Consider the following 13,171-nt stretch of genomic DNA (forward strand, 5'->3'; position numbering starts at 1 on the left):
TAAATTGGAATAGAACAAATTTTTGCACGTAGATGCACGGGAAATTCCAGTGGCTGGTAATACTTAAGATAGTGTATTTCAAGATGTGAATTGCCATTTTTGCCCCAAAGTTCCCCGGCGACCTCCACAGTCGATTATAGTGAAAAATCTTGGTGAACTTCGTTAAAATGTTACTAATTTTCTCTTACTGGGACTTTAACGGCTTCCCAACAGAAAATTCTTCATCCCCCACCCTTCACCCTTTCTACACCTTAGAAAACGTACATTTTGACATATCACACATCATTATATAGTCAAATATTGAATTTTTTACCGTTTTTACCCCCTTCACCCCCCACCATTCGCCCATATGAAAAAAATATTGTCAGATTCGTGATCTACACCCTCAAAAACATACATTTAGACATATCACATTTCATTATTGTCAAATTTTGAATTTTTAACCCCCTTCATCCCCCACTATTCACCCCTACGAAAAAAAATATTGCCAAATTCGTGATCTACAACCTCGAAAACATACATTTCGACCTATCACACATCATTATAGTCAAATTTTGAATTTTTCACTGTTTTTACCCCCTTCACCCCCCCCCCACCATTCACCCCTACGAAAAAAATATTGTCAGATTCGTGATCTACACCCTCAAAAACATACATTTCGACATATCACACATCAATATTGTCAAATTTTGAATTGTCCACCCCCCTCACCCCCCACCCTACAAAAAAAATATTGTCAAATTCGTATTCTGCGACCCCAAAAACATAAGGGAGGATATCGCTGTACCATTGTTTTAGGATTCATTGTAAGTTTTTGAATTTCAGGCGTTTTGAGGGTGCTCACAGCCCACTGTGTGGCGTCCAAACAGCTTGCATCGAGCTATGATTTGATTTTGATTGAACAAAACTACAAAAGTTGAACCAAATTGAATTCAATTGAATTCAATTCAATTAATTGAAGATCCAATTTAATAAACTCCATCCCATTGAATCTCACTAAATATCCTACGTACTTATATTACATAGATGATACACATTATTCTGATCCAATTTTATATTCATTTTTTTTTAGGTAAACCTCAAAAATAATGGGCACATTTTGTGTTCATTATAATTTAAAAATATTGAAAATAACCTGCTATGACTAGAAATAATAATCAAATGAATGAAAACAACTTTTTATTATGGAAAATTTTACGTAGGTACATACTGTAGCTATAAGTACATACATGGTTTCCAGCAAAAAAAAAATAAAATAAAAAAATCATCAATTTAAATAAAAATTCAGTGAAATCACTTCAAAATTCAAGTACCTAACTACCAACGAATTTCGTTTGATATTTTTTTTCTTTCTTTTTTTTTAATTGAGTAAATTGACAGTAGTCTTTCTACCTAATTTTCAAGTTTGAAAAAATGGTTCTGATTTCAACTAAAAAAAGAACTATGACATGAAAGCTGTCTCTGCGGTTCGATCTTTTGTTTGATTTGGCATGTATCGAAAATTAATACACATAGGTACCTACATCATTTGTTTTATAGCTAGTTGAACAATTCGATTTTGTCCGGAATTAATATTTTTTAACCCTCAACAGAATGTTGTATAGGTAGGTATTATAAAAACAAAAGGACAAGACGAGAAACATCCACTCAACTCTATATTTTATTGAAATATCACTTTCATACCCTCTAAAATTCTTGAGACAGTTTTTTCTGTGATACCTTAATAATTATTATTGAATTGGAAATTTTTAATTATTGAATTCATCCATAAGCAAGAATAGGAACCTATTGGCTAATCTCTTGATCATCCTGTCATAACATTTTCTAAACAATATCTAAACAATAATTCAATCAATTTCTCAGAATAAGGTGTTATTTTTTTCAACTTAAATTTTTTTTACCCTTCTATATGCCAAAAACATTACAGACTAAATTCATCAGACCCTTCTTTTCTCGTACTATAAAAATTAATCGAAACAAACCACACCTTGGGAGTAATAAAGTTACATCTAAAAAAAAATCGATTTTGACATTTTTGAATTTTTGGAGTTTGTATGACCCCCCTCAACCAAAAATAACACTTGGAGTTGGGTACATTATCTAGATCTTGTAAAAACGCAATTGGCCCAACTCAAAATCCCAACAACATTGCAAGTTGTTTGGAGTTATAAGGGTACCTACATCTCAAAAAACGCCACCTTTTTTGAATAAATTTCGTACATACAAAGTGTTAAAAAACAGTTTTGATTGTTTTAAATGTTTATCAGATAGTAGAAATAGTCACAAGAAGTGTATTTTCTATTGGTTTGTACCAAATGGAATTTTTAAAAAAAATTTATCACTTTTCAGAAAAATGAATTTGCACGTAACGTAATGAAATTTTAGTTTTTTGAGAAAAACTCAAAAACTAAGCACTCTAGAAAAAAAACTACCGACATTACGTCGATTGGAAATTTAATTCTCTACAACTTTGTTGACGTGAAATTTTTTGGATGCTTCCTTTCACCTCCAGATCAATTTTGATGAAAGATCATAACTCAAAATCTTTTCCAAACATTGAAATATTTCCTCTTTAAGATTTTATTTTTCAAAGTGTTCTTATGCTAAATGAAGGTACGATACCAGATCTTTAAAATGAGATGCTATTCATTCCTCACAATTAATTATAAGTTGATGAAAATAATAAATCAAGTTTGAAAAAAAAAAGAAAATCACTCTCCTGTAAAATTTCATTTTTTTGAGATGTAACATTAGATATTACTCTCAAGGTGCAAAATAATGCCAATGTATTTAAAATCTGATAAAATTTATCTGAAATTAGAAAAAAAACACAGTTTTTAACATCAAAACAAGTATTTTAAAGGTACCTTACCTATTTTTTATATACCTATTTTTTTTTTAAATAAAAAATATACCTACAACTTTTTTGACTAAAAATATTTTTGAAACACATGGTAAGCTAAGTAGTGTACTCCTAACAAGTAAGTATCCGCCAGAGTGAAGCACAGATAGCCAAATTTTTCAATAATTTTATTACTTTTCGAAATTTTACTCCAGTTTTACAACATTTCAAACGTCTAATTTCACAACTCACATCCTGCCAAGAGGAATGATTATTTCACCCTTCCCCCTCAAACCACTTTTTGGCAAGTCTGCAGGAAACCACGCATTTTGAAAGTACATGGAACTTTTCCCTTCATTATAACTGAATTTTTTGAGATACTCGTACATAAAAAATACCTAATTGTATAAAAGTTGTATTATTTTTCTTGACATTTTTAAAAATTCAGCTCTTTGTCTGACAAGGAAGGAAACCCACCCGGCAAAGAAATTTGAACTGAATAAAGCTGACGAAAGAGAATGCAAAAATACCCAACTCTAGCAAAAAATTCACAGGAATCAAAATGTAGTTTTTGATTTTTGGCGAATTTTTGAAAATCAAATTGGGGCAAATCGTAAAAATGAGCTTCAAGCTAAATGTTACCATGTAACAGATTGCTGTAAATATACCACTACTACTACTTTATTTAAATGGGTAACATTTTGCGAAAATTTCAACTTTCTAAAATCTGTTGCAGGCTCAGGCACTGTCCAGCGAACGATTCGAAATTGCGACTAATCGATTTACAAGTCGAAAAAAGGGTGCACACAAAATTTGAGCTTTTAATCTCAATTTAATGAAATTTTGATTTTTTTTTTCATTTTTGGCACAAATCGAATTTTTAAAAATTCATCTTAAATTTTCTAATTATCGCATAACTTTTTGAATTTGAATTTTTTTCACACACTCATCGTCTAATTTTGAGATATTTTTCAATCAAGACATTTCCAAGTTTCAGAATTGACAATTTTATTAGAAGTACCTCGACTATCACTTCATACATAGAGTATAATAAAATTATAATTTCATCAATAAATTCCTTTTCATTCTCAAAATACGTATAAAAATAACAACATGAAATCGAGAAGCATCAAATTACGATAGTTCCCTAATTACGATACTTATACTTACTGAAAACACCTCCTCCTACCCTAATTAATAATTATGAAGACCTACATTTATTCGAATTCAAATTGATACATTCTGATTCCATTCAATAAGTAATTCATATAAATCAAAAATACCAGACCTATCATCGAAATCTAGAAATATCAAATACCCCAAACTGACTTTCAACAAGGAAAAGTGCATTTGAAAAATGCATTTATAATTATTATGGAAAAATAAAATAATCAAGCAATATTTCAACGATCCTCGCATAAGTATTTCTCAAGAGTATCATTGTAAGTTTACAACTTTAACTGATCTTATATTCATCTCGTGCTAAATATACTTATTATACGCTTACAAGACGAATAAAAATCTCATAGGTATCTACGAGATTGAAGATATATTTTATAAATTAATATTATTTTATTTTTTATTGTTATTTTTGAATTTATATCGAAGTGATGAAAATACAATCATTGCCTTTCATTTTGTTTTCGTTTGTAAATCATTATTATATTTACGTTTATATATCTACAGAATTATTGTATTCGTATTTTTTATAATCGACTCGTGTTTAATTATTTTTTATCGAAATAAATTGTGCGGAATTTTTAGAATCTCATTCGATTTGAAAACAACGTTACGCAGATTCAAAATACACAGTTGTAAAATGGTTTGCTTCAGGAAGAAAGGAACGACAAAATTTCATTACGTTTATTTTCATTTTTACTTTCATTTTTTTCGAAATTCTTTTTATATAACAAACCGTAATAAATGAAAAATATCGCCACATAAAAATTTAAGTAATGTTTACAAAAAAATTATACAACATAATACAACAAACAATATAAAACGTCAATATTTGAAAACAGAACAAAAAAAAAAAGAATACATAGGTAAATTTAAAATTATAGACACGAATAAAAAATACTCAACGAAGATATCAAATTCGAAGAAACCTTTTCTTCTTCACTCCAACTTATAAATAATACAAAAATCACATGTTTTTTTTTTTAAACAGAACTTTTTTTTTAATGTTTAAAGCTGTATTTAAGTATAATGAAATGTGGAAAAATAAGCATATTCAGCAAAGGAAAGTTGACATTGTTATTAAGTAATAATTTACGGTTTATAAAATTACAAAACAGAGTAACAAAGCGAGAAGAAAGAAGAAAGCATTTTTAGAAAAGACATGAAATACTTTTTTGTTTTTTTCAATTAAAAAGTACTAGGTATAGTCAAGAAAAAAACGAGTACCTATTAAGTATAAAATTAAATTTTTTAGCAGTCTTTTTCTTCAGTAATAAATTTGCGCTCAGCAGAATTTAAAAATGTTAAAAAATAAAAAATAGGATCAAATCTTGAAATGCATTTTGTCATTTTGAAGCATTTCATTAAATATAAATAATTATGGCAAATGATGAGATCAAAGCATTAAGATTTCCTTCATCGAAATACGATATGTGAAATCTCATTATTTTTTCAATTCAACCAAACGAAGGAAATATTTATATACATTTTAAAGTAAGTAATATTTTTTTCAACTAGAACTTTCAGAAAGATTATGAAATTTAAGAAGCACAGTTTTGATTTGATGCAACATAAAAATAACATAAGTAGGCCATTTTAAATTGAAAAAAAAAATCGAATCGACGAATAATTTCAAAAATTCATTTTGTAGATCTTAAGTACCTACATTAAAAGTTATTATGATTAACATTTTCTAATAATATCAAAACAAAATTCGTCATTTCACAACAATTTAAAAAAAAATCTAGAACCTACCGAAACAGAAAACGAAAAACAGAAATTGAAATGAAACAGGAAACAGTTTAAAAACCCATCGTTGGAGTACTTGGTAAGTATAAAATATATACTAGACGATTTTAAAAATACAATCACATGCGAAGGCACTTTTATTTGTCTTCAAAAACAACCTATACACCGAACAGAGAAAAAAAAGAGAGCTTTTAGAAACTTTTTTTTGTCGTAGAAAACTTTGTCAAGTAACAAAATATCGTAAAACGGCGAATTTACTTTTGTCAAACAGCACTTTCCTTCCTATTTTGAGGCGAACTCGGTGTCTGCGTTTCTGCATTCTGCTTCGGAACGATAGACATGGTTTCTGGTAAAACTAACATAATTGGTTCGATCGTCGTTGACCATTTGCTCGCAGGCCAGACTAATTCTTCTAATCTGTTCGCCTCCTGGAAATCGAATAATTCGATTAGTATGAAAAAAGGCGATGAAAAACAGAAATTAAATTCTTTTTCAAAGCTTAGCTTCAAAGTACAAGAGTAGATATTGTTAATAAAATGGCTTAGGCTTGCGGATAATTTCGTTAAAAGCTTGCTAAGTTATTCCTCTTATAAAGGTATTGGAATGTGATTCTTTTCCTTTTACTCTTCTGCTATGTATGAAAAATAAAGAATCAGAATGTTTGAACCTTCTATTTCTTCACTTATTTTATATTTTACTTACTTACTTGTTATTTTTTTTATTTTTTTTTTTTTAGGAATTAATTTTGCTAATTTTGGAAAAAAATAATCACATCTAGAAACACTCGAAATTAAAAAAGAAAAATAAATGACTTCAGCTTACTAACCAACAAAGTAGGTATCTTGCTACCCATCATGGCCTTCTCTCGAACTGGTAATATTGAAATATCACTATCAGAGGACGCTGTCTGAACACTAATACTGTTTAAAATTGGACAACTTATTCCAGTAACTGAAACAATACCACAAAAAATATGAATTTAAAAAAAATCAAAAATTGCAACATGAATCAGAAGTCATCTACTTAGAAAAAAAAACACATTATTTTATAAATATACATGCAATAAAAATAATTCTTTTGCATACTTGTACTTTGTGGAATAAGATCTGGATTTTTATCATCTTCACTATGAGATAACGAGCCTTGAGATAATTGAGCTTTTCTCAGTTCTTCGGAGCTGGATCGTTTCCTCCGGCGTTTCCTTACCATAATTCTTGTAATCAAACCGACGACAAGGATCACGATTAAAAGAACTGTCGCAGCTGCGATGATGATCTTCGGAATGAGATGAGTTTTCAAAAAAGAATCCGAGTGATCTAGAAATAAAAGGTTCAAAATTAAAAAAAAAACACAAGATGCATTTAATACAAATTTATAGATAAGTGGCAAGGAGAAAAGAGGCTCAGACTTTTTGGGAATTTTCGACTTGAAAGTGATAATTTTTGTGAATTTTTGGCAAAAAAGTAAGATTTTGATAATTTTAGAAGAAAGCAGATTTTTTTCTCGCCATTTTCGGTAAAAACGCGACGCTTTAAAGCAATTTTTGATTTTTTTTTTTTTGCAAAAAAGCACCACTTTTCAGTAATTGTGGACAAAAAAGTAAAACTTAAAAATTCTTACCAAAAAGAGTGAAATTTTTTTCGGTAATTTTTTAGGTGAAAAAGCAAGATTTTTTTAGCAATTTGGTAAAAAGCGGAAATTTTTGTCAATTTTTGGCAAATTTCAAGTCTTAATGGAAATTATACAGGCAAAGCGATATTTTCTTGCAACTTTTTGGTAAAAAAATGACGTTTTTAAAATGCTCGCAAACAACAAGACTTTGAAAATTTTAACAAAAAGGCAAGGCATTTTAGCAATTTTTTGGCAACACAGCGAGACTTTTTGAGCAGTTTTTGGAAAAAATTTAAGATAGTTGAAATATTTCGCAAATAATCAAAAATAAAATACCTACTGCTCGAAAATGAAGGAAGAAGTCAAAAATGACCATAGATTTTTTTACTGAAAACTTTCAACCTGAGGAAACTTTTGACAAAATTTTTGAATTTTTAGGATCTATTTTTCGAACACTGTCAAATTTCAAGATTATTTTGAAAACACAACAAAACCTTCTAATCTTCATTCCCAACGAATAATAAGTTACATTTCTCTGATATAATAATTTCTAAATAAAAAAGTTTTCATCAGGAAAAAATGTCACTTTTTTTAATCCAAAATTTAAAAACTTTAATAATTTGAAGATTTTTTTATTCAATCATCATCACCAACTTCCATCTTGAAATGAAGCAAATTTTATTCTTTTTTCAATGAAAATAATCTCCTTGAAGTTGGATTTTTCGGAAAGAAAGTAATCTAAACACTCACTCAAAGTAATTTTTTAATGATTTTCGACAAATTTTAGAAAATTTGGAAAACACTCATTATTTTATATTGAAAATGGGAATTTTTTGTTTAATCAATAATTAGCATTTTTCAATAAATTTTGAGAATTATGGTAGAAAAAATTCATTAGGTACATACTGTACTTATTTTATATCGCCCCTTCAATTTTTGACTGAGAGGCGAGAGAATAGGTCACGTGCACATTGCTCCTTTGTTTTTCTTCCTTGTGATAGTTTGTCTAATCCTCAGTGTGACTTTTTTTTTTTTTTTTTTTTTTTGGGTGTTTGTAATTACTTGATTAAGTATTACACCCGTCGTATGGGATTTAAATCGAGTTGGTAGGTCAAGTTTTTTAATTAGATCTAAGAATTTTTTAATTTCGGAAGGGTCGTCTGGTATGAATAGGGATCTTTCGTCTATTTGTAGGGATAGTCTGTGCTGATGTAAGGAGGGACAGTGAAATAGTAAGTGTTGGACAGATATAAGTTCTGACAGGCAGAACTGACATGTGGGTTTTGGGGCCTTTTCATAGAGGCGATTGTGTGTGATTTTTGTGTGGCCAATTCTCAGTCTGGTTATAATGATTTCTTCAAGTCTGTTTAAGTGGGGGAGGTTTTTCCAAGGATGGACTAATTTTTTATGTTGAAAGAGCTTGTTTGTGGTTTGGAGGGACCAAAAGTTTTGCCATTCCTTAAGTCGTGTGCTTTGGGTGAAGATAGATTTGAGGTCGTCAGCTGTGATAAATGAAAGGGGAGAAAGGGTGGTGGCAGATTTTGCATTAATATCTACAATTTCATTTCCTAAGATTCCAACGTGGCTGGGTACATACATAAACTGTATAAAGAAGTTTGAATTTTGTAAGTCAAATAGAGTTTTATGAATATTTTGAATTAGAAGGTGATCGGAAAAAAGATTTTGGATAGCAGTTAGTGAGCTGAGGGAATCACTTTGAATTAAGAAGGACTTATTTTCTGATTCATAAGTGAGTATATCACAGAGACAATGGAAAATAGCTGTGAGTTCGGCAGTGTAGATTGAAGATCAGTTATGGATTTTAAAATTTGAAATTCTATCATTTATAGAATAGGCATATCCTGTATGAAGTGTTGGTATTTTTGATCCATCTGTAAAGCAAAGATTGAATTTTTTGTATTGTGATAAGAGTTCAAGATAGTTCTGTTTTATTACTAATGGAGAGTGGCTATTTTTTGAGTAGTTAATAAGCTGTAGATTGACTTGAGGAGGCTTTAGAAGCCAAGGGGGGTATAATATTGGTTTTTGGATGATAGTTTTAGGATTGATTTGAAGATCGTTCAACATTGTGATGAAATTAGAAATGGGTCCTTCTATATGGTAAAAATGTTGGGGGTTTGGTGGGTTAATTGAGTTTTGGAGTGGATGGGAAGGGTTGGTGGATGCATTTGAGATGAATTTGTTTGTTATGAGAGTTCTTCTAAAATCAGGGGGTAATTCTGCTGCTTCACAATAAATGCTATCTATTGGAGAGGAATAGAGGGCTCCTATACAGATCCTTAGGGCTGAATTTTGAATTGTTTTTAGGATATTTGAAGTCTTATTTGAGATATTTGCAAAACATGGGCTTCCATACTCAATTTTACTGCGAATTAGAGATTTATACAAGTGAAGTAGGAGTTTGCGAGATGGATTATACTTAGAATTTTTGATTATTTTCAACAGATTTAGGCGTTTCATGAGATCTGATTTTACTTTTAGGAAATGAGGAGTCCAATTTAGTTTTCTATCAAAAGTTAATCCAAGAAATTTAGTAGTGGTTTTGAATTCTAAAGAGTGTCCTTTGAAGTTGAGAATGAGATCTGGAGGAATCTTATTTTTTTTGGTGAAAAGAAACAACATCATTTTTCAAAATTCTAACAAATATATGGAAATTGATTTGAACAGCTGGAAGTAATAATTGATGACTAGGTACCGAACAAAGGAATCTTTTAAACTGAAACTCTCCGAATTGAATAAAACCAAGAAAGGGATCCACTCAAAATACCTGCTCCCAAATCGAACAAGACCACAGTTTTTGAAAAGAGCTCGGACTGAAACCCCATAGTCAAAATTTCATTTTTTGATTTTTGGTGAATTTTCGAAAATCCAAAATTAACCATTTTTGGCATTTACTTAATGTTGTTTTTTTTCAGTAAAAACAAAGAAAATTAGTCCAGAAAGTAATATTAGCTCCCCCGAACCAAGTTTCACCATTTTGAACTAAGTATTCCGAAGCTTCTAGTGAGATTTTTGATTTTTCCTGAATTTTTATTTATTTATTTTTAAAAGGGGTTGAAATTGATTTGGACGGTTAAAAATCAAGTTGTGAACAATTTTCGACTTGTTTAACGAGTTTATTTAAATTTCAGCCATTTTTTTTTGGCCATGTACATTTTACTTGGTACAAAATACACTTTGAGCCTGGAGATTGGCTCAATAAATGTGGATAAATTTATCAAATTGTTCGAGAATAAGCCACAACTCAACTTAAAGTTTGGTACCTAAATTAATTTCTAAAAAAACTTTCTGAAAAAATAAAAAAATTCTTCATAATTTTATAAATTTTTAAAAATACAATTTTGGGTAAATTTTACCAACTAAAGTTCAAAAAAAGTGATCTGGAGAGTAAGTAAGTAATTTTTAATTTTTTTTGCAAACAAAATGAGCCAAAGTAAATAAACTTTGATGCGAACCTACCTCTTCCCCTTCCCATGGATTTCTAATAACCAGCTAGAGTTCATTTTTGCTTTTATTTGAGCATTGAGCTATTTGGAATTCCTGGAGAAAATTTAAAACTCTCGCCAGAGTATTCAGAATGCCCTGAAATTTGTAATTTCTAGTTTTCAAAAAAAAAGTTAAGGGGGTTGAAATAATGTAGGTAATTATTCAAACTGGTTCGTTTTGAATAAAAAAGTAAAGTTTTATGATACCTAATAAAAGTAGAAAAATCGCCATAAAAATTTTTTTTTGAATTTTCAAAAATCCGAAAATGAACTCGAGCATTTGAAATTTTGGTTACAAAGGTTGTTTTTTTTAGATACGCTCTTTCGATTTAACTTTTTTTCGTTCAAATTGAAGATAATTAGCTCAAGAGGTTTCCGTGTTGAGATATTTTAATTTTCATTAGATACTTATTACACTCATCAATCACACAACGAACAACTCAAATAAATCGCACTCTCTGCAAAGTATAATTTCCAAAAATCTTCTACATATATATAATCGAACGACGAGTAATCGAGCATTAAAAATTCCATCGTTCTACCCCTACAAACCAGCATCTGACTAAAAATGGCATACTTCTGTAAACTGGGAAAATTTATAGCCAAAAATATATGTGCTGAAATGTTGGTTCGGTCAAATTTCGAATTTGCACGTTAAGATTGCGGGGTTAATTCAATTCCCTGCGAGTACATGGTTGGAATCGTGCTGGAAATGCTTTCTGGCGGATCTTTCGTTGTAATATACGACGAGTATAAGTTTATTTTCAAACCGGGCGAAATTGTAATTTATAGTCGAACCGCCATCGCATCGCTTCGATTCTTTCGTTAAGAAAAGCCATCTCTCATTTTCGAATATTTTCTAATTTACCTACGTTATTTTAGATTAAAAATACGTCCGATGATGGGTTAATACCTACCGAATAACAGCGAGAAAAAAAGCGAATAATGATTTATATACGAATACCACTTTAATACCTACTCTGGAAGATGAGTAACTTTCAACCATATACTCAGAGTGAGAGCTTATACTTATAGTGGATACTTTTACTCCAGTATAGTAAAAATATAAAATTAAATTTCAACAAAAAAAACTTTCCGGTCGTAAATCACATGGAAGATCAACGAACCAGAGTATACTATAAGTAGGCAGCTCCAGGTAGCTTATGCATTCGACGAGTAAACTTTCAACTTACCTACCTAAGAGTAAGTTCAAGAGTAAAGCTCAAAGTAGCTACTACATTAATTAGTCTGTATAAAGATTTTCTCGTGTTTTTTTTTCACTTCACCTCGCCAGATTAAGAAGATTTAGGCTACTGAGACTTGAGAGGAGTGTAAAATGCGAAACAGTACTCACCTGTCGATCTTCTTCTTTGAGTTTTCGCTTCTGGAGCGGTGGTAACGTTGAGTAAAATGTACTCTTTGCTTTTACCCTTGACGTTTGCGGCGTAAATTACGACACGATAGGCAGTCCGGTGCTCCAATCCAGTGATACGAAATTCCGGTTCAGTCTTGCTCGTTATGTTCGATATAACTTTATCATTCCATTCTTGCGTTACTTCGCAGATAAATTCTTGCGGTAGACCACCGTCGAAACCTCGAAGACACTTTACGTACAACCAACTTTCCGTTTTATTTACCACGCTACAATTATGTGGCGGGTCTGGTTTGCCTGCGAGTATCCCAAAACACACAAATTGTACATTTATTAGACCCGAAAGTAACCATTCAGTACCTAGAGTTCGCCCCCCACTTCTCTTATTTTACTCTCCCATAAGGCATATAGGCTATGGTTTTGTTAGAGTAAATATAAGGTCTTATATAATAGGTAAGTGTACCTCTCTACCTATCTAAGTTACCTATATAAACGTCAACTCAAAACTATACCAGACTAGGGCTGAGGTATGCCATAAATGAACTAACTGCAGGCAAATACACGAAAATTTCACAAAGCATTGTGGCAAATATTTTGTAACTCCTGAGCAAATAATTAAATGCAAAAATTACCATCACACTGTCATAAGGATTAAGCCACGTTTCGTGCCAGTACCTTTTCCCACCCTTCTTGGCACAGACTATACGGTATCTTTGTACAAGTTCAAGGCTACGTGAGAATAAAGAACAGCTCGTAAAATACGCACTCGTAAAACTTATTCCATTTTAAATAGATCTTTTGATGCCGAGTAAAATATATAGACAAGTTTTATACTCGTCGTATTATCAAGGGAAAAAAATCGTAATACGGTATATGTCGAATTAGCGATAAGTAATTCGTTTTTTTGGCAGA

The 13,171-nt window shown here is 30.7% G+C and overlaps 1 protein-coding gene across 2 annotated transcripts in view; it reads right to left on the reverse strand.

The window, feature by feature from the left end:
- Positions 1–4,655: 4,655 nt before the first annotated feature.
- The window catches only part of LOC135841264 (nephrin-like), a 1,354,679-nt gene continuing 1,346,163 nt past the window's right edge, over positions 4,656–13,171 (reverse strand). For both annotated transcript variants that reach the window (XM_065358143.1, XM_065358145.1), the window contains 5 exons: positions 12,242–12,556; positions 6,856–7,086; positions 6,597–6,721; positions 6,029–6,198; positions 4,656–5,928 (listed from right to left, as the gene is read on the reverse strand). In XM_065358143.1, the coding sequence (XP_065214215.1) occupies positions 6,034–6,198; positions 6,597–6,721; positions 6,856–7,086; positions 12,242–12,556 (836 nt within the window). In that variant the 3' untranslated portion in view covers positions 4,656–5,928; positions 6,029–6,033. The remainder of the gene's footprint in view (positions 5,929–6,028; positions 6,199–6,596; positions 6,722–6,855; positions 7,087–12,241; positions 12,557–13,171) is intronic.

Source organism: Planococcus citri, chromosome 3, assembly GCF_950023065.1.
Source record: "Planococcus citri chromosome 3, ihPlaCitr1.1, whole genome shotgun sequence".
In the NCBI taxonomy this organism is placed as follows: Eukaryota; Metazoa; Arthropoda; class Insecta; order Hemiptera; family Pseudococcidae; genus Planococcus; species Planococcus citri.